Genomic DNA, 22267 nt, shown 5'->3' on the forward strand with positions numbered 1-22267 from the left:
CCTCCACTAGCTTTGTTTGTAGTGATGCTTTCTAAGGCCCACTTGACTTCACATTCCAGGATGTCTGGCTCTAGGTCAGTGATCACACCATCGTGATTATTTGGGTCGTGAAGATCTTTTTTGTACAGTTCTTCTGTGTATTCTTGCCATTTCTTCTTAATATCTTCTGCTTCTGTTAGGTCCATACCATTTCTGTCCTTTATTGAGCCCATCTTTGCCTGAAATGTTCCCTTGGTATCTCTAATTTTCTTGAAGAGATCTCTAGCCTTTCTCATTCTGTTGTTTTCCTCTGTTTCTTTGCACTGATTGCTGAGGAAGGCTTTCTTATCTCTCCTTGCTATTCTTTGGAACTCTGCATTCAGATGCTTATATCTTTCCTTTTCTCCTTTGCTTTTCGCTTCTCTTCATTTCACAGCTATTTGTAAGGCCTCCCCAGACAGCCATTTTGCTTTTTTGCATTTCTTTTCCATGGGGATGGTCTTGATCCCTGTCTCCTGTACAATGTCACGAACTTCCATCCATAGTTTATCAGATGCTATTGAAGCAATGCTATTCAAATAGAACCTTGGGAAAAACTCAGTGAATTAGGCCCTTCATTACTTCTATGAAATACTTTATAAGCTGATTATTTTATGTTAGCATCCATATGCTCATTCTTTTTTAAAAATGCCAATCAATAAAAAAGCTAAAAAGCAATATGCTAAGATTGGGGGCAAGAGGAGAAGGGGACGACAGAGGATGAGATGACTGGATGGCATCACTGACTCGATGGACGTGAGTCTGAGTGAACTCCGGGAGTTGGTGATGGACAGGGAGGCCTGGCATGCTGCGATTCATGGGGTCACAAAGAGTCGGACATGACTGAGTGACTGATCTGATCTGACCTGATCTAAAGCCTAGTGTTGGAAACACAAAGGTGGTTAAGCTAGGATTCCTTCTAGCAATTCATGATCTCACAGAGAAAATAAACATAGAAACTCAAACCATGACAAAGTGCAGTAGAGGCGCAGAAGAGGGAACCATGAAGGAATAAAGGTACATTTCTTTTAAAACAGTCATTTTCTTCTTATTCACTCCCTACTTGTTGATTTTATAAATATTTGAGTTTGCTTTATGTCCATGCGTTGGCTGCAAACATGATAGACAATGTGCATAAACAGGATCTAACCCATACAGTCAAGGAGTTTTATGCTGCGAGAAAATGGGATGCAAAAATAGCTTTCTTTTTTTAAAAAAAGAAATGAATAAGGGTAATGAGAGCTGTAAGTTGGTGTTGGAGCATAGAAGAGGGAAAAAAGACTTCTAACTGGCTCAGGGAAGATGTTGCTAAAGCAGTGCTGTTCAAACGGAACCTTGAAGGGCCATTGGTATCATCATCAGATAGACATCTTGGGAAGAATAAGCTTGCAAAAGAAAATTGGGAGAAAGATAAAACACAGGAAAAACACTTTGAGTACCCATAGAGTTCCAGTGGGGAGAGTAGGAGATGAGAGCCAGGTTATCAAGGGCACTGGGGGCCAAGCCCAGAATATCATGCCAAGCGACCGCGTTACCACAGCAGTGCTCTAGGACAGACTTGAGCCTGCAGCAGAATTAGTCACTTGGAGGGCTTGTTGAAACACAAGCTCCACCTCTGTAGTTGATGATTCAATCAGTCCAGAATAGGGCTGAGTATTTGTAGCTTAGTAAGTTCACAAATGGTGCTGGTATTTAAGGACTGCTTCTGGAAATTGGCTCAGATGGTAAAGAATCTGCCTGCAATGCGGGAGACCTTGGTTCAGTCTCTGGGTTGGGAAGAGCCCCTGGAGAATGGAACAGCTACCCACTCTAGTATTCTGGCCTAGAGAATGCCATGGCCCAAGGAGCCTGACAGGCTACAGTCCATGGGTTCGAAAAGAGTCGGACACAACTGAGCGACTTTCACTTTCTAAAGAGTTAAACTAATGATCATGTAGAGGCTGGCTTAGGAATGGAGAGAGCAGAGATAGAAACACCAGTCAGAAGACAGTTATACCCATCCAGGTGAAATGAGACACAAGCTGATATCAATGGAAACAGGATAGTCAGCTATAGTCAAGAGTGGGTATTTTCAAATAAAAATCAATATGATAGAAAGTGTAATACTGAATTAGGTAAAGTTACATATCAATGAGGGGAGTAACTTCCTTTCAGGTTGTATGAAAATATATCTTTTATTTCTGCTAGTACTGAATTGGCCTAGAAAAACAGAACTAAATTGGGAGGTGTGTAAATATAAGAAAATTCCTTTTAATGTTAGAAACTGTAATTGGAGAATAAAAGCTTTGAGCTCACAATCTAGAATTTGAAGAGACTACAAAAGGTGAGAATCTAATCAATTCTGCTGTCGGGAAAGATTACCTCCAAAATCTATCAAGATCTATAGTTGTAGCTCAAAGGGTAGAGATTCTGCCTGCAAGGCAGGAGACCAAGGTTCGATCGCTGGGTTCGGAAGTTCCTCTGGAGAAGAGAATGGCAATGCACTCCAGTATTCTTGCCTGGAGAATTCCATGGACAGAGAGGCCTGGCAGGCTACAGTCCATGGGGTCGCAAAGAGTTGGACATGACTGAGCAACTAACAGTCCATAGTGATACCTGCCTTCCACGTGATTATGATATAAACTTTTAAAAAGTTCTATAGTTATATATTTTATTTATAGAGATTTCTTGAGAGAGGTGAAGGCAGGGTTAGGGACTCTGGAAGGTTCAAATAACAATTCCTAAGGTTTGGAGTTTAGACCAAAGCTATGTATTTGTTATTATCATTCTAACCTCTACTAGTTATTCCTATTAAATAGATATCTAATAGCTAATTGAGGCAATATTTTCCTTTTACTTTTCCTAGAGATTTATCCTGCAATAAAATACAGTCTATTGAAAGACGTTCATTTGAACCACTTCCTTTTTTGCAGTTTATGTAAGTTGCAAATATAACTTCATTATATTTGGAATTTTAGAAAACTTAATTTTTATCAAATTAATTTGTTACTCATTTTGAAATATTATTAAAATTATATAACAAGTATTTTTTGTCTCTGGCAAATATGAGTGTGAGAATTATTACACAGATCAGAGTGTATCGTTATAGAACAGTGGTTCCCAACCAGGGTGATTTTGCATGAAGTGACATTTGGCAGTCTGGAGACTATTTTTGGTTGTTAGAACTGTATGTGCTACTGACATCTAGTGGACAGAGGCCAGAGATGCAGCTAAACACTCAACATGTACAGGAGAGCCCCAGCACAAGATAGAATTATCCAGTCTCAAATGTCAATACTGCTGCTTTTCTAGAGAAATAAAGATCACTCAACACAAGCATTTATTGAGCATTTACTAAATGCACCACATATATAATCATTAAAGTGTAAATCATATTATCTTCCACATTGAGATTTCTTTAGTGTATGGAAGGAGTACTGATGTTATTTTCATCACATATAAATTAGCTTTACTGCAAAAGGATAAGTGTTTTGAAAGAATATATATTTTTCTTCTTCTTTTGCTTGTGTCTTTTTTTGTAGAAATCTTGGTTGCAATTTACTCACAGAACTGAGCTTTGGAACATTTCAGGCCTGGCATGGAATGCAGTTTTTACACAAGTTGTAAGTGAAATAGAAGATGAATACATGTATAAAACTATGTGTAAAAACATCATACAGTTATTGGTTACCTGGGTGCAAGCCTAGTATGAATCCTGAAAAGTATGTCCTGAGATCCTTTTTTTTTTTTTTCCTCTCAAATGAGGAAACTAAGGTACAAAGAGGTCAAGAGACTTGTCTAACTCCTGTGTATGAAACGGTCTGGTTTCCATAGTACCGATCTTTTGCACAGGCAATAAAAGGCACCAAGCAAAAACATTCAAATTAGCACTGTCATGGAATCCCACTGATGCTGCTCCAATATGGGAAGGGTCCATGAAGTTCCATTTTTGAATTTACCTTTGATTCCTGCTCATGTGCAAAGTTCCTAACTGCTTAAAATCTATGCAATGCAAAGCTGCTAAGATCTCAGTTTAGCACACATTTCTTCATGGAACAAAAGGTGTGGATGCTTCCTCAACCATTAGCTTCTTTTAAATGGTAAAGGAAAAGGAATTCCTGAACATCCATCACAGGGCTCTCCCCCATCACCCAGATCCTTGTTTTCCAAAAAGTATGCCTCTGAAGTGAATTATCTGTGGCCAGTAGGAACCTTTCAGTTATGGAAAAAGATGATGTTTTTGTTCAGCTGTAGTGTGAAAAATATAAAGAAAATACATTGCTGTAGCCTAATTCTATAGACTTTTCCTTTCTACTTGTCAATAACAAGTGTGGGTTTTACACTCCTTCTGCTCAAAAATTCTGTGATTTCTCTGTGACACAAGCAAATCATAGTACATTCCAAGGCCAGAAGGGGATTTTCAAGTCAAGGTAAAGAGCTTTGTCTATGCCTCGCTTTGGTAAAGACTCTCTTACTGTCTTGTGGCTCAGAAATCCAGTTTCACACAGTTCCTTTCCAGTTAATGAAGGTATTGACGGTGTGTCCAGAGCTACACATCCCTGTCTTGGGTGGCCACCCCCCCATCCCCGCCCCTCATGAGTTTCCTGATGCCTACTTTGGGGAAAGAGCACCCAGGGTCAGTTTTTCTTTGGCCAGAGAGCCAGAGAGCAGGCTCCTAAGGTCCCTCCACCAGGAAGTTTCAGTAGGGTCAATACACTGTCTTAAACTCACCACCTTTTCTAAACATTTTATAATGCCAAGAGTCCCTAATAAGAATCAGAGTTTCACTGTGGTTATGCAGGCAACAGGAAAATAAATTTTGGAATCACAGTTGACAAAAATTAATGAATTCATTCAAAAACATTCACAGAGTGCCATGCCCACTGTGTGTCAACACTGCTCTAAGTGCTGTGTTGGAGACACAAAGAAGAATAGGACAAGGACTTTGTCCCCAAGAAGCTTTCACACTGGAAAGAGGAAGATGGATGTTGATGGGAAAATATATGAGAGCCATGCTAGCATCTATGCAGCTGGGTAACAAGGTGGGCAGGGGCAACAAAGTAGAAAATGGGTGATGGGTCAGAAAAGATTCTTAAGGGAAGAGACACCAACTTATTCCTTTTGAATTTCTTTGTTTATCATAAATGACAGGAAAAGGTAATGAAAGAATCTGAGCTATCTGGTGTTGGAAATAAATTAATACTATACTCCTAAAACTCATTCAAAGTTTTACCATCGAAAGATTGTCACAATATAGTAAATGTGTGTTGTGGGTAGGGCTCTTTGTTTTAGGCCAAGTCTTTCTACTAGACAAAGCTAATTTGGTTCAGGCAACATTTGCCATGGTGAGATATAAACTTTATTGCATCTCTTTCCAAAGGCAAGATGCCAAGAGAAGATGCTACCCCTCGAGTTAAGTCATTTTATTACCTATAATGACTAGGGTGTTTATAAGTTGAAATATTTTCCCTTGCATTAAGTAAGTTTGGTAAAGGGCCCCAGTTGAGGTGGATTTATCATGAATTAAATGAAGCTTAAGCTGCAGGGCTCCTTACTTGCATAAGTCCCTTCCAAAGTCTTGGGAGTGGTCCTAGCAATTTTTGTATTCTTATCTTTTTGTGTTTTTATTAGAATTTCCCAAAGTAGATACGGTTCAGGCCCTACAAAAACTTGATTCTTCACTGGCTTTCAGGTAATTATAACCGTAGGTTTCTTAAATGAAGCCTGTATGCTATTGACAAACACCAGATAACCAGGTTAGCAGTGTGGTAGTCTATTCTGAATCTGAAATTCACCTCAAAGTTGAACCAAGGGCTTTTTAATTAAGTACAACTTTGTGAATGGCAGTAATAATCATATCTCTTTCAGATGAAATCAGGAATGAAATGTATTATGGAAAACCAGCAGTGGTTGATAATCCTAAATGTTAAGTATACTTTTTTTTTTCTGACTTTAAAGTGCTTCTCCTTCATTCACCTACACAGGTCCAGACTGATGGCTTTTTTTTTTTTTTTTTTAATTCTTTTAGTCACTTCATTGTTTTTAACAATACAAGCTCCATGATTTTAGAAACTGAAGGACTGTCCAATGTAGAAAGGCTATCTAATTATCCAGACAGAGCATGTTCACATGCTGGCTTGTCTGTGGTACATCAATATTGTACCAAGAACATAAGCATTATGAGAGAATTAGAGGAAAACCAAAGCCTTATCCCTATTGAATTATTTACCCCACTGTTGAGAATATTGATGAGAGGGATGTGGTCATTCCATGAAGGCAAACTGAGCTGTGGTCACCAAGCCTCCCAGTAGCTGGCCTTGGTTTTCTTTAGATAGCTGTGTACACACAAAAGTTAGCACACTGGAGGGTGTTGTCATCACTTTTTGGTATGTACTGGAATCCTGGCAGCGTCTCAGATTCAGAAAGGCATCAACATTAAAAATGAAAAAGAACTCACTTGGGTCTGTCCTCTGGGATGATTTATGGTGGCTGATTTTTTTTTTTTTTTGTAATAGTTCAAAAATTTGAGATCGTCACACCTAACAACTACTCTCTTTTTCTTCTCCCAACTGCATCTTATTCTTACCACCTATATTACAACGTTTCTTCTGTCTGTCAAAAGCATTGTAATTCTTCCTCTGCCTTATAACATTTCTTTAATACCTACATCTCTTAGATACTTACTATGTTCCAGGCACTATACTTACTATACAAGTAAGATAGTGTGCCTAAAGCTTTTACCATAGTGCTTGATACATGGTAAATACTAAATACATATTACCTCACACTTTTATTCTCCCAACAACTCTTATTATCCCCATTTTGGGGATGAGGAAATTGAAACTCAGAGACATTGGATAACTTGCCTAGATTCACACTGTTAATAAGAGGCAAAACTGCTCATGAGCTTTGCAAGTAATTTTCTACGCAGCTCTTCATTTCCTTGTAGTAAAAACTAAATGATGACAATTTGGCTCTTTGTACCTTGCATCTTGAAGTTGGCTTCTAACTTGAATAGCGCCTTTAGAGCAGAGAGCTCTGTTTCCCTGTGATAATTCCACACTTCTGGAGCTCTTGGCAAGGCCACCTCTGGGCATCCCCAGGGTTTCTGGCCAGTGCAAATATGACATCATCACTTCTGAGCACCTACTCTGTGCCCAGTCTATGCTGGGTGCTTTGCATATGCTCTTTCACTTAATCCTCAAGCTGCCTTACGAGGCAAATGGTACTAAGACAGAGATGTTCATTATTCAAGTCACTGTACCAGAAAGTGACAATCAGAATTCAAACTCAGGTCTGCCCGATTCCCTTGTTTCTTTCTCTGTTCCTCACTGCCAGGGACTTTTCTTCAAGGCTATTCTCAGAACTTGGATGGAAAGACAGATTCACCACTTCAAATTCTTTAGGCTGCCCCCAGCTCACCCGAAGAAAGGGTTTACATGGTGCAGCTGGAGGTCTTGTATTGAGGAGGTTCACGTGGGGTGTCATGTTCTCATGGCTCATGGACCTATGTAGATGAATAAGGGAAAGGGGGTCAGCTCATCCCCAAGTACTTCAAATATATTGGAACAGGGTCCAAGTCACTCTGCTCATTTCTTTGACTGCCTTCCTGCAAGGAACCAGTTTGCCCTGCCTGCCTTGGGATTCTAGCATAGATAGTTGTGGAGTTTGTCCTATTTGAAATCTGTTTTCACTGCCTGCTTTGGACATTTTTTCAGCTAAAGCTGTTAGGATTTCAGTACACTCAGGACAGTGATGACAAGCTTCAGTCCTCAATTCTTTTGTCTCCTCAGTTAATAGAAAGGAAACGTAGCCCATCTGTCTGGACCTGTATAGAAGAATTTGGAGAAAAAAATAATAGGTAGGAAATGTTCCCTATTTTGTGTTCTGCAGCAGAAGGCTGATGTGAAAACATTTGAACTTTATTCTTCAAGTAAGATATATTTTTCAAAACCATTTAGGACAGCATTCCTTAAACTTTGACTCTGAGATGGTCTTTGAAGCTAATAAAAACTGTTGCCTAGGGGAATCTGGGTAAAAATATACACATATTCCTTGATCTGTTTGTTTTGATAACATTTTATAAGTTTGAAATTATTCAAATAAAACTTTTTAAAAAGTTGCCCCCAAAAAAACTGTTCCCATGTTTTGTTCCATAAAGATAAGCGCATGAATCAAAAAGGTAATGGACTAGAAGTTGGCATACCTTTTATGTGTAAAATGAGAGAATCAGGCCAAAATGGAAATGATCTGTAGTACAGTGTCCACTGTGAATCTAAAATCATTTGTCCTTTGGTTTGTGGGAATGCAGGTGCTGTAGGAGCCCCCACATTGAGTTGTTGACTCATTCTCACTCATTCTCCCCTTTGCCCAGACACAAGCTTAGTGAATAAAAGGCTGCATTAAAGGCAGGAGAAAAAAACAGGGTAACTTAGAGTGGCCGCACACTTTTATTTCACTAGGGATGAACACAAGGATGTTAATCTCAGAGAAGGGCTGCTTGGTTAAGAAAAAACAGTGAGCTCATGGAACCAAGACCATGGACAAGCTATTAAGAAAAAGTGAAGGGTTGGAGAATTGAGAGAATTCTGGAGAAGGATAACAAACTTTGCCAAACTGTTTTCTCTACCTATTGCTTTATAACATTCTATTTTTATATATAGGCATTCGTGATGACTAGGGAAAAGTGGACAGGAGAAGATGCAAAAGGAAAGGAATTCACTGTCACAGGATCTCACCAGTGATCTGATAGGTTTTAATGCCAACAATTTGTTTTTCAGCTCCTCAAAAGCTTGAGAAACTGTGCTTAACCAAACATATGACACTCACATTTTTTCTTTTTCTGACGTGTACACGCTGCTCTATTTGTTTCTTATTTATTTATTTTTGGCTACGCTGGGTCTTCGTTGCTGCACACAGACTGTCTCTAGTCGCAGTGCACAGGCTTCTCATTGCAGAGGCTTCTCTCGTGGAGCATAAGCTCCAGGGCGCGAAGGCTTCGTAGTTGTGGAACAGGGGCTCATTAGTTGTGGCTCGAGGGCCCTAGAGCATGCAGGCTTCAGCAGTCGTGGCTCTAGAGCGTGGGCTCAGTAGTTGTGGCACAGGGGCTTAGTTGCCCACAGGGGCATGTGGAAGCTTCCTGGACCAGGGATTGAACCTGTGTCTCCTGCATTGGAAGTGTGGAGTTTTAACCATTGAACCTCCAGGGAAGTCCTATCTTTTTTCACTTTCTTGATAGTGTCTTCTGAAGCACAAACATTTTTAATTTTTATAAAGTCCAGTTCATCTATTTTTCCTCTGATTGTTTATGCTTTGGGTATCAGGTAGCTTAGCGGTAAAGAATCTGCCTACCAATGCAGGAGATGCAAGACATGTGGGTTTGATCCCTGGATCAGGAAGATCCCCTGGAGTAGGAAGTGGCAACCCACTCTATTATTCTTGCCTGGAAAATTCCATGGACAGAGGAGCCTGGTGGGCTACAGTCCATGGGGTCAAAAAAGAGTCAGACCTGACTGAGTAACTGAACACAGCACACACACAATGCAAGGTCATAAAAACTCACTCCTTTGTTCTCTTCCAAGAGTTTTATAGCTTTAGCTCTTACTTTTGGATGTTTGATCCATTTGGAGTTAATTTTCTTATATGGTGTGACATAGAGTCCAGCTTCATTATTTTGTGCGTGGAGGTACAGTTGTCCCAGCACCATTTGAAAAGACTACTCTTTCCACATTGAGTTGCTTTGGCACCCTTGTTGAAAATCAATAGACCATAAATATAAGGCTTTATTTCTGTACTGTCAATTCTGTTCCATTGATTTAACATGTCTATTCTTATGCCAGCCCCACACTGTGATTGCTGTAGCCTTAAGCTGGGTTTTGATACCACCAACATTGTTTCAGTTTTTCTTTTTCCTTGAATTGCCATGTGAATTTTAGAATTAGGTTGGCAATTTCTGGAAAGAAGTCAACTGGGATTTTGACAGACATTGCCCTGAAACATGAGGTCAATTTGCGAAGTGGTGAAATTTTAATCATGTTTCTTTCCTATCCATTTTACTTAGACCTTCTTTAATTTCTTTCAACGATGTTTCGTACTTTGCAGTGTGAATCTGGCACTTATTTGGTTAAAATTTTTCCCAAGTATTTTATTTGATGCTGTTATTCATGGAATTGTTTTCTTAATTTCATGTTTGTAGTATTCATTGCTGCTTTCACTTTTCACTTTCATGCATTGGAGAGGAAATGGCAACCCACTCCAGTGTTCTTGCCTGGAGAATCCCAGGGACGGGGTAGCCCAGTGGGCTTCCGTCTATAGGGTCGCATAGAGTCGGACACGACTGAAGCGACTTAGCAGCAGCAGCAGCAGCAGAAATATAACTAATTTTTGTATATTTATCTTACATTCTGTAACTTTGCTGAACTCTTTATTTAAGGCTAATAGTTATTTTTAGATTCCCAAGAATATGTCTTGTGGTCTTCTAGTTTCCCAGGAATGTGTTGGAACATTTCAAAGTCTCTGTGGGCATCTCATTCCTCAGCTTTTCTTTCTCTCTTCATTTCTGGCCGTGGGTCTTCTTTGCTGTGAAGGCTTTTCTCTAGTTGCAGTAAGAAGCTACTCTCTTGTGGGGCACAGGTTTCTCATTGCAGTGGGTTCTCTTGCTGCAGAGCACTTGCTCTAGGGTGCATGGGCTCAGGAGTTGCAGCTCCCAGGTTCTAGAGCACAGGCTAAAGAGTTGTGGCACAGGGGCTTAGTTGCCACGTGGCATGTGGGATCTTCCTGGACCAGGGATCGAACCCGTGTCTCCTGTTTTGGTAGGTGGATTCTTTACCAGTGAGCCACCAGTGAAGTCCCTCAGCTTTTCTTTTTAAGCTTTTTGGTTAGGCTGTTTTTTGCCTCAAACTGTTATCCACGGCCTCATACAACTGTCTTGTTAAAATATTTACCTGAAAATATTTTCCAAAAATACCACCTGAGAAGAGGCCTTTTACATTAGGTAGCTTCCAGTCAGGTCAAAGGCAAACCTTTCAAGTAAGGTCTTCCAGGGAACCACCAAATGTGTAAAATAATGATAGTGCTTTGAAAGTGAGGCTTTGAAGGCACTCCCAGTCCGTTCTGCTTCCTCTGGTACCAGAAATGTGGGCTATTTTTCAAGGCATGGAGAGCAAAGGTCTGGAACAAGTGAACAGTCTCCTCATTTGTAAAGTGGGGCAACACAGATCTCATTGTTCTTACAGAAATTAATTTATTTTCCTTGAATAAATGGTTCCCTGGTTTGCTGAAAGCCTGTTGGTTAAATTTCCAGAGTTCAGTTGATTCTGACCATTTTTTGGTCAGTTTTGTTGTCGTCACTTTTATGGGGGGATGAATTTTCAGATGTCCTTACTCCATCAGTTCTACTGATTTGCCTGCAACATTGTTTAAAGTCTCAGTGACCATAGGCTAATTAAATATTTGATCATGGGAGATGATTAGGGAAAAGAAAGAAAAAGAAAAAGTACAATTCTCATAGAGGCTTTCCCAGATGGATAGATGAAGTTTGGAAAGGTATTTCTATATTTAGTGCTCTCACAATTAAGGTTAACATAACAGATATTTTTAATCCCTCATTTTTTTTTCCCACACAGGTTAAACACAGGCTTTAGAGTCAGAACTGAGTACAAATTCCAGTTCTGCTTACTAGTTTGATGACTTAGAACAAGTTATATAACTTCTCTGTGCCTCAGTTTCCTCATTTGTAAAATGGGGTAATAAGTTGATCATGTAAGATTACTATGAGGATTAAATGTTAAATGCCAATCACAGATGCCTAGCAACCCAACAGATGTTAGTTGTGATAATTAGCTTTATAATATTCTGCAAAAATATGTTAGTGATTCTTGGGTGAAGTTACCCTAAAGACAGATTTTCTTTCCTTTCTTCCTGTTTCTTCTTGGTTTTCCTTTTCCTTATTTGTTTTAAAGAACTAAGAAGAAAATCTATTCTAGTATTTTGGAATAAAACTTTGTTCCAAAAAAATTAATTTTTTCATTTTTTGATATATACACAAAATGTTATTTATTTATTCAACAAACATTTATTAACTACCTAGTAAATATTAGGCACTCTGTCAGGCACAGGGATAACAATGACAATATAGTGTGGTCACTGCTTTCAAATTGTTGACAACCTATGAGACTGACAAACAGGTGATTACATGCATTGTAGCAAACGCTGTGATCCTAGGATACACATGGGACCAAGTGATGGGAATGTGACTTTCACCAGTTCCTCTGGTATTTATCTCTTCTTCTTTGGCTCCAAAATCAAGGAACTGTCCTATTTCTGTCTTTAATTGGGTAGTTTAAACTATGAAATATAAAAAAATTTTCTAGAAATGAAAAACACCTTGAATTATGGAGGACCCTAGAAATAGTATTTCTTATGGAGCAAGGCCTTCCTACCAGCATAGTCACTTATAGGGTTTTTGACTTGAAAGGTTCTTTGGTGTATTTTTTTCTTTGCTATCCACTATTTTTCTATTTTTTCCCTCTTTTTCTCTTCTCCTTCTTATCATCTAGAGATTTGGGTAATTCCCAAAGGAATAGTGCTTTACGGATTCTAAGGGTGATTTATAGGTAAAGACAGAAAAAGATTATTTTTTTTTTACTAAGTTCCATATGCCCTAAAAATGAATGTAAACTTTCTTGGATGTCATTGAAAATGTGGACAATTTTAATTCCATCCCATTTTTCAGAATTCTCAATCGTAATCCTTTGACAGCAGTGGAAGATTCGTATCTTTTTAAATTGCCAGCATTAAAATATTTGTGAGTATTGCAGCATTTTAATGGCCCTTGAGATGATTTCTGCTCTTTCTTACTTTTGTTACAGGCTGAGTATTTTGGCTAAAAAGTCATAATTTAAATTTTAACTAGGTTATTGATACAAGAGTTATTGCCAAAGAAAAAAGTTAAAGAATGTATATGAGTAAGACAGCCAGCAGAGGAAGAGAGCAGTGTTGAAGAACACACATAGATATGGAACATGGAGATGCATGTAGGAATATTATTTATCCCAGAAAGCAAAAAGGAATAAGGGGTACATTATTTTAAAAAAAAAGTTATTAAGAGAGGTAGATGCAATTGAAAATGAGAAGTCAGGGTAATAAAGATTTTACTATTCAGCACCAGGGTCATTAATTTGATGATGCAAATTTAAATTTCTCCAATAAGAGTTCTGTGGAATTATCTAGGACATATCAATCAGTTCAGTTCAGTTCAGTCACTCAGTAATGTCCGACTCTTTGCGACCCCATGAATCGCAGCACACCAGGCCTCCCTGTCCATCACCAACTCCCAGAGTTCACTCAGACTCACGTCCATCGAGTCATGATGCCATCCAGCCATCTCATCCTCTGGCGTCCCCTTCTCCTCCTGCCCCCAATCTCTCCCAGCATCAGAGTCTTTTCCAATGAGTCAACTCTTTACGTCAGGTGGCCAAAGTACTGGAGTTTCAGCTTTAGCATCATTCCTTCCAAAGAAATCCTAGGGCTGATCTCCTTCAGAATGGACTGGTTGGATCTCCTTGCAGTCCAAGGGACTCTCAAGAGTCTTCTCCAACACCACAGTTCAAAAGCATCAATTCTTTGGCGCTCAGCCTTCTTCACAGTCCAACTCTCACATCCATACATGACCACTGGAAAAGCCATAGCCTTGACTAGCAGGACCTTTGTTGGCAAAGTAATGTCTCTGCTTTTGAATATGCTATCTAGGTTGCTCATGACTTTCCTTCCAAGGAGTAAGCATCTTTTAATTTCATGGCTGCAGTCACCATCTGCAGTGATTTTGGAGCCCCCCAAAATAAAGTCTGACACTGTTTCCACTGTTTCCCCATCTATTTCCCATGAAGTGATGGGACCAGATGCCATGTTGAGCTTTAAGCCAACTTTTTCACTCTCCTCTTTCACTTTCATCAAGAGGCTTTTTAGTTCCTCTTCACTTTCTGCCATAAGGGTGGTGTCATCTGTGTATCTGAGATTATTGATATTTCTCCCGGCAATCTTGATTCCAGCTTGTGCTTCTTCCAGCCCAGCGTTCCTCATGATGTACTCTGCATATAAGTTAAATAAGCAGGGTGACAATATACAGCCTTGATGTACTCCTTTTCCTATTTGGAACCAGTCTGTTGTTCCATGTCCAGTTCTAACTGTTGCTTCCTGACCTACATATAGGTTTCTCAAGAGGCAGGTCAGGTGCTCTGGTATGCCCATCTCTTTCAGAATTTTCCACAGTTTATTGTGATCCACACAGTCAAAGGCTTTGGCATAGTCAATAAAGCAGAAATAGATGTTTTTCTGGAACTCTCTTGCTTTTTCCATGATCCAGCGGATGTTGGCAATTTGACCTCTGGTTCCTTTGCCTTTTCTAAAACCAGCTTGAACATCTGGAAGTTCACGGTTCACATATTGCTGAAGCCTGGCTTGGAGAATTTTGAGCATTACTTTACTAGCATGTGAGATGAGTACAATTGTGTAGTAGTTTGAGCACTCTTTGGCATTGCCTTTCTTTGGGATTGGAATGAAAACTGACCTTTTCCAGTCCTGTGGCCACTGCTGAGTTTTCCAAATTTGCTGGCATATTGAGTGCAGCACTTTCACAGCATCATCTTTCAGGATTTGAAATAGCTCAACTGGAATTCCGTCCCCTCCACTAGCTTTGTTTGTAGTGATGCTTTCTAAGGCCCACTTGATTCCATTCACATTCCAGGATGCCTGGCTCTAGGTCAGTGATCACACCATCGTGATTATCTGGGTCGTGAAGATCTTTTTTGTACAGTTCTTCTGTGTATTCTTGCCACCTCTTCTTAATATCTTCTTCTTCTGTTAGGTCCAAACCATTTCTGTCCTTTATCGAGCCTGTCTTTGCATGAAATGTTCCCTTGGTATCTCTAATTTTCTTGAAGAGATCTCTAGTCTTTCCCATTCTGTTGTTTTCCTCTATTTCTTTACATTGATTGCTGAGGAAGGCTTTCTTATCTCACCTTGCTATTCTTTGGAACTGTGCATTCAGATGCTTATATCTTTCCTTTTCTCCTTTGCTTTTTGCTTCTCTTCTTTTCACAGCTATTTGTAAGGCCTCCCCAGACATCCATTTTGCTTTTTTGCATTTCTTTTCCATGGGGATGGTCTTGATCCTTGTCTCCTGTACAGCGTCACGAACCTCATTCCATAGTTCATCAGGCACTCTATCAGATCTAGTCCCTTAAATCTATTTCTCACTTCCACTGTATAATCATAAGGGATTTGATTTAGGTCATACCTGAATGATCTAGTGGTTTTCCCTACTTTCTTCAATTTCAGTCTGAATTTGGCAATAAGGAGTTCATGATCTGAGCCACAGTCAGCTCCTGGTCTTATTTTTGTTGACTGTATAGAGCTTCTCCATCTTTGGGCATATAAGAAGTCAGAATTGAAGTAGTCACATGTTAAAAATTTTAAGTTTAGAATTTGTGTTTATATTATATGTTTATATCTTACATGTTTGGGCTTCTCCAGAGACATGGGAACAACACAAGTGTCACTTACAACAATTGAAAGCATTCTCATGATGACCCTTGAATTGGAAAAACTGTAAGTTGATTTTTATTATATTTATTTTCACTCTATTGTGTATTTTTAGGTTTATTTTATTATTTTTTAAAGTTTATCGATGTATTGTTTTCATTTAATAAAATTCACGGTTTAAAAATATAGTTTGATGTGTTTTGACAGACTTATAGTTCTGTAGCCAGCATTACATTTAAGATATAGAAAACTTCTGCACCCCCTCAAAGACCCCTCATGTCCCTTTGTAGTCAGTCTCCTCCTCCCACTACCAGCCCCTGGCAACCACCAATCTGATTTTTGTCTTTATAATTTTGCCTTTTCCATAGTATCTTGTACATGAAATCATGTGGTATGTGGCCTTTTTGTTTTTGACTCCTTTCACTTAGCCAGTCTCCTTGGAGATTTATTGATGCAGTTGCACCTATTGGTAGTTCATCCCTCAGCAATAATGCTAAGTGGTATTCTCGTTGTGTGGGTATATAGTTTGTTTATGCATTTTTCAGTTGATGAACATCAGCTGAGTTGTTTCGTTTTTTGGCTATTATGAACAAAACCTCTAAAAATATTCACATGCATGTGTGAGCATATGTTTTGTGCAAATGTATATTTTCATTTCTTTGGGATAAAATACCTAAGGGTGGGATTGCTGCATCATATGTTAAGTGCATATTTAACTTTTTAAGAAACTACTGAACTGTTTTCTAAAGTGGCTGTTCCATTTTGCATTCCCACTGGCAACATCTGAGAGCTGGGATTGCTCCACATCTTCACCTGATCCTTATATTTGTTTTAAAAAATTTCAGCCTTCCTAATAGGTCGGAGAAGGCAATGGCACCCCACTCCAGTACTCTTGCCTGGAAAATCCCATGGATGGAGGAGCCTGGTAGGCTGCAGTCCATGGGATTGCAAAGAGTCGGACATGACTGAGCGACTTGTTTCACTTTTCCCTTTCATGCATTGAAGAAGGAAATGGCAACCCACCCCAGTGTTCTTGTCTGGAGAATCCCAGGGACGGGGGAGCCTGGTGGGCTGCTGTCTATGGTGTCGCACAGAGTCAGACATGACTGAAGTGACTTAGCAGCAGCAGCAGTAGGTGTGTGGTTAAATCTCATTGTGCTTTAATTTGCATTTCTCTAATAGCTGATGCTGTTGAGTGTCTATTCATGTGCAGATATCTCTTAAAATGAAGTGTCTGTTCAAATCCATTTTAATTGGATATTTATATTGAGTTTTAAGAATACTTTATAGAGCACTGAAAAATAAGTCCTTTCTCTTAGATATGGGTTTAGTAAATATCTTCTCTCAGATTGTGATTTACCCTTATTCTATTAAAGTGTCTCTGAAGACCAGAAGTTTAAAAATTTTGAAGAACTCTAGCAATTTTTCTTGTACAGTTTGTGCTTTTTTGTGTCTTACCTAAGAAATCTTCTTCTGAGATCCCATTGCCTAATCCAAAAATCACAAAGATTTTCTCCTGTGTTTTCTTCCAGAAGTTGTATAGTTACATTTAGGTCTATGATCCATTTAATTTTCATGTATGGTGTGAGGGAAGGGGTCAGGTTTTAATTTTTTACAGTTTAAAAAAACTATTTCTGTAGGTCTTTATTGTGACAGTTTATTACACACCTTCAGCTCAGTTCAGTCGCTCAGTCATGTCCGACTCTTTGCAACCCCATGGACTGCAGCACGCCAGGCTTCCCTGTCCATCACCAACTCCCAGAGCTTACTCAAACTCATGTCCATAAGAGTCAGTGATGCCATCCAATCATCTCATCCTCTGTGGTCCCCTTCTCCTCCTGCCTTCAATCTTCCTCAGCATCAGGGTCTTTCCCAATAGGTCAGTTCTTCGCATCAGGTGGCCAAAGTACTGGAGTTTCAGCTTCAGCATCAGTCCTTCTAATGAATATTCAGGACTGATTTCCTTTATTTGGATGGTGTGTTCTATAAATGTCAATTAGGTCAAGTAGGTTGATAGTGTTGTTCACGTCTTCTAGTCCTTTCTGATTTTTTATCTACTTGTTCTGTTAATTATTGAGAGAGGAATGTTGAAATCCCTAACTATAATTGCAGATTTTTTATTTGTTTCTCCTTGCCACTCTCATTTTTCATTCATATATTTTGAAGCTGTTACCAAATGGATAACTTTTTAGGTAATGTCTTCTTCATCAATTGACCTTTCTATCATGGTGAAGTAACATTCTCTATCCCTGATAATAATCTCTGCTTTGACACTGACTTTGTCTTAAAATGATACATCCACTCCAGTTTTCTTTTCATTAGTGTTAGCATAGGATAATTTTTTCTATTCTTTTAACCTTTTATTTTCTATTGAAGATGGTTCTTGTATATAGTTGGCTTTTGCTTTTTTGTCTAGTGTGATGATTCTTTTAATTGGGGTGATTAGAGCATTTACATTTAATATAATTACATTCAAATCTATTGTCTTGCCATTTGCTTCCTATTTGTCCCATCTGTACTTTCTTTTTCCTTTTTCTTCCTACTTTCAGACTGAGTAGATTTTATTATTTTATTTCCTTTGTTGGCTAATTCATTATAACTCAGGTTTTGTTATTTTAATGATTGCTTTATAGTTTAGAGTATGCATCTTTAACTTATCACAGTCTATCTTTGAATGATATTACACAATTTCATTAATACTATAGGAATCTTACAATAGGGCACTTCCATTTCTTCCCTCCTGACCTTTGTGGGATTGTTTCCATATATTTTACTTATGTCATAAACAGCACACTGTATTATTTTTTGGTTAAACAATAGATTATCTTTTAAAGATATTTAAATAATAAAATCTTACATATTTACTTATGTTGTTACCAATTACAGTGTTTTTATTCTTTTGTGTAGATCCATGATTCCATCTGGTATCATTTTCCTTCTGTTTAAAAATACTTTTTAACATTTCTTACAATGAAAATCAACTAGTGATGAATTCTGCAGCTTTTGTATGTCTGAGATAGCCTTTATTTTTGAAAGATCTGGGTATAGAATTCTCGCTTGATAGAATTCAATTCACTCCTTGAATTGTTATTACGTTAATCCACTTAGTATTTGTTTACATTGTTTTCAACAAGAAATCTGCTGTCATTGTTATCTTTGTTCCTCTATATGTAGTGAGTAATATTCCCTGGTGGCTCAGAGGGTAAAGCATCTGCCTGCAATGCAGGAGACCTGGGTTCGATCCCTGGGTCAGGAAGATCCCCTGGAGAAGGAAATGGCAACCCACTCCAGTACTCTTGCCTAGAAAATACCATGGACAGAGAAGCCTGGTAGACTACAGTCCATGGGATCACAAAGAGTCGGACACGACTGAGCGACTTCACTTTCTATATGTAGTGTATAGTTTTTTCTTCTAATGGCTTTAAAATTTTTCTCTTTATTGCTGGTTTTGAGCAATTTGATTATTTGTGCCTTGGTGTAGTTTTGTCCATGTTTCTTATGCTTAAAGTTCACTGATCTCAACTTTGTGGGTTTATAGTGTTTAGCAATGTGGGGAAAATTTGGCTATTATTTCTTCAAATTTTTGTATCTCTCCTCTCCTTCATGGACTCTATGTATACATATATTAGGTCACTTGAAGTTGTTGCACAGTTCATTGATGTGCTCTTCATTTTTGTTGTTTTGTTTTTTTACTCTTTGTGTTTCATTTTGGGTTGTTTCTATTACTATGTCTTAATGTTTTCTGATCCTTTCTTCTGCAGTGTCTAATATGCCATCAACCTTACCCAGTATCTTTTTCATTTCTACATTGTTTTTATAATCTCTAGAAGTTCAATTTGGATCTGTTTTACATCTTCCATGCCTCTACTTAACATTTTCAGTCTTTAGTCTGGGTTTTGTAACAAATGAAATACAGTTGTTATAACTGTTTTCATGTATGTTGTTGTTGTTGTTGTTCAGTCGCTAAGTTGTATCTGACTCTTTGTGACCCCATGGACTGCAGAATACCAGGTTTCCCTGCCCTTCGCTATCTCCCAGAGTTTGCCTAAATTCATGCCCATTGAATCAGTGGTGCAATCTAACCATCTCATCCTCTGTCACCCTCTTCTTTTGCCTTCAATCCTTCTTTGCCAATGAGTTGGCTGTTTACATTAGGTGGTCAAAGGATTAGAGCTTCGACTTCAGCATCAGTCCTTCCAATGAATATTCAGGGTTGATTTCCTTTAGAATTGACTGATTTGATCTCCTTGCTGTCCAAGGGTCTCTCAAGAGTCTTCTCCAGCACCACAATTCAAAAGCATCAATTTTTCAATGCTCAGCCTTCTTTATGGTCCAACTCTCACATCCATACATGACTAATGGAAAAATCATAGCTTTGACTATATAGCCCTTTGTTGGCAAGGTGGTATGTCTGCTTTTTCATATGCTGTCTAGGTTTGTCATAGTTTTTCTTCCAAAAAGCAAGCGTCTTTTAATTTCATGGCTGCAGTCACTGTCTGCAGTGATTTTGGAGCCCAAGAAAAGAACATCTGTCACTGCTACCACTTTTTCCCCTTCTATTTGCCATGAAGTAATGAGACCACAGGCCATGATCTTAGTTTTTTGAATGTTAAGTTTTAAGCCAGCCAGCAGTCAGCCAGTCAGCCAGCTTTTTCATGTTATAATTTTTAAAATGTCCTTTTCTTATGTCTGTATAGATAATGAGTTAGTTTTGATTGATTGCTTTTTTCTCCAATATAGGTCACATTTTCCTGCTTACTTGCATGCCTGGTAATTTTCATATGATTCTAGACATTATGAATTTTTAGCTCATTGTGTGCTATATATTTTTATAAAATGCTTGGGCTTTGTTTTGGGTAAAGTTAAGTTACTCAAAACAATTCTGTTCTTTTAGGTCTAGCTTTTAAGATTCATTAGGTAGCACTTCAAGTAACCTTTAGTCTAGAATTCATTATTTGCAACTACTGAGACAAGTCCTTTCTGTGTTCCATGAGGTTTTCTCTTCTGACTTGTAGGAACACCCAACCCTGTGTGATATCCAGTTAATCTTTTTTTTTACTTTTAAACAAATTTATTCATTTTTTAAAATTTATTTTTTATTGAAGTATAATTGCTTTCCAGAATTTTGCAGTTATTCTTATTATTAATCCTTTCATGTGGTTCTTTTCCTGGCATCAGTTAATTCCTCACACAAATGTTGTGTGACCAGTACTTTGTTGAATACTTAGGAGCTCCCTCTGCATGTCTTCAGAGTTCTTTGTCTGTGTACTTCGTTACCCTCCATTACTCTGCTTTGTGAACTCTCATCACCTTGGTTTTCCCAGATTCTCAGCTCCATTTCTTCATCTGGGGAGTCTACCAGTCTTCCTTACTCAGGGAAGGGTTTCTCTTCCCTGTACCATGACCTAGAAATTCTCTTAAAGAAGTAAGCTATGGCAATCAAAGGGGTCACTTCATTTATCTCCCATCTCTTGGGGATCACTGAATTTGATTGCCTGAGGTCCAGTTTCTTGAAAACTGTTTTTCATATGTTTTGGTTGATTTTTTCATGGTTTCAGGTAAAAGGTTAAATTGGTCCTTGCTACTTCATCTTGACCTGAAGCCAATAATATTCTTTAAGTCTGTTTTATTTTGATATGGAGTCCAATCAAAGACTAGGCATTGCATGTCATGTCTTTGTTCCCCTTAATGTAGAATGTTTCCCTGCTATTTTTTTTTTTTTTGGTCTTTTATGACATTGGCATTTCTAAAGAGTCTAAGCCAATTGTTTTGTAATTTGCCCCACAATCTGGATTTGTCTGTTTCCTCATTAGATTCAAAGTAAACATTTTGGAGAAGAATACTATATAAGTGATGTATCCTTCCTACTTCATCACTTCAAGTGGCCCAATGCTAAGTCTGATCACTTGATTAAGGTGATATCTTACATATGTCTCCATTGTAAAGTTATTTTCCCCCTTGGTAATTGATAAATAATATGTGGGCTGAACTTTGGAATCAGTGAAGATCCTACTTCCAGACAACTCTTTACCCAGCTGTGCATCAATGATAATCCTTGTCTGAATCAACTATTACATTGATAGTTGTAAAATGACACTTTCCTAATTTTATCATTCCTTTCTCATTTATTACCTGTTATTATTCTATATAAAGCAGAGCTCCCTCACTTTTCTTTTTGAATATCATTATAAACTCATGTACTCTAATTATAACTTGTTATAATGATAATATCATTCTTTTGAATGTTCACATTGTCCAGATTTGGTCAATGAGATCTCTATTATTGTTTAACCACACAGTGTTTTTTTATTCCTAGAGTAATTTCTAATGTATTTATTACTCATAAATAAGAATTGAAAAAGAAACTGAATAAGGGCACTTATTCAGATTCTTCTCAGAAGTCTGCCTACTTCTGTGTACTATCAACCCAAAATGAAGTTTTTGGGTTGGAAGGAGATATTTCTGAATTAAACTACAGATCAATTTCACCCAATTCTAGTCCCTATTCCCTTTTTTCTAGGCATACCATCCCCACTGCCACCCTAATCCTTCTGTTGGGCACCTCTGGCCTCTATATTTATTTTCAACAGTCAAGAGCAGCAACTGGCCAACTGATCTGAATCCAGTTCTCCAGTCCATATGCCCCAAGAACTAACTCCTTTATGCACTGGCCTGTGGTGGCCTTGGCCTGCCTCTTCCGCCTACTCGAGTAATTTCTTTACCACAAATT

General features: G+C 38.3%; 1 protein-coding gene across 3 annotated transcripts in view; it reads left to right on the forward strand.

The window, feature by feature from the left end:
* LOC129648879 (leucine-rich repeat-containing protein 37A-like) overlaps window positions 1–22267 on the forward strand; it is a 50407-nt gene that overhangs the window by 17474 nt on the left and 10666 nt on the right. For 2 of the 3 annotated variants that reach the window (XM_055575640.1, XM_055575641.1), the window contains one exon: window positions 15529–15603. In XM_055575640.1, coding sequence (XP_055431615.1) covers window positions 15529–15603 — 75 coding nt within the window. Of the gene's footprint in view, window positions 1–2863; window positions 2936–3539; window positions 3621–12730; window positions 12803–15528; window positions 15604–22267 lie in introns of all 3 variants that reach the window. The other variant, XM_055575642.1, reaches the window with a different exon arrangement.

Source organism: Bubalus kerabau, chromosome 4 (genome assembly GCF_029407905.1).
Source record: "Bubalus kerabau isolate K-KA32 ecotype Philippines breed swamp buffalo chromosome 4, PCC_UOA_SB_1v2, whole genome shotgun sequence".
Classification (NCBI taxonomy): domain Eukaryota; kingdom Metazoa; phylum Chordata; class Mammalia; order Artiodactyla; family Bovidae; genus Bubalus; species Bubalus kerabau.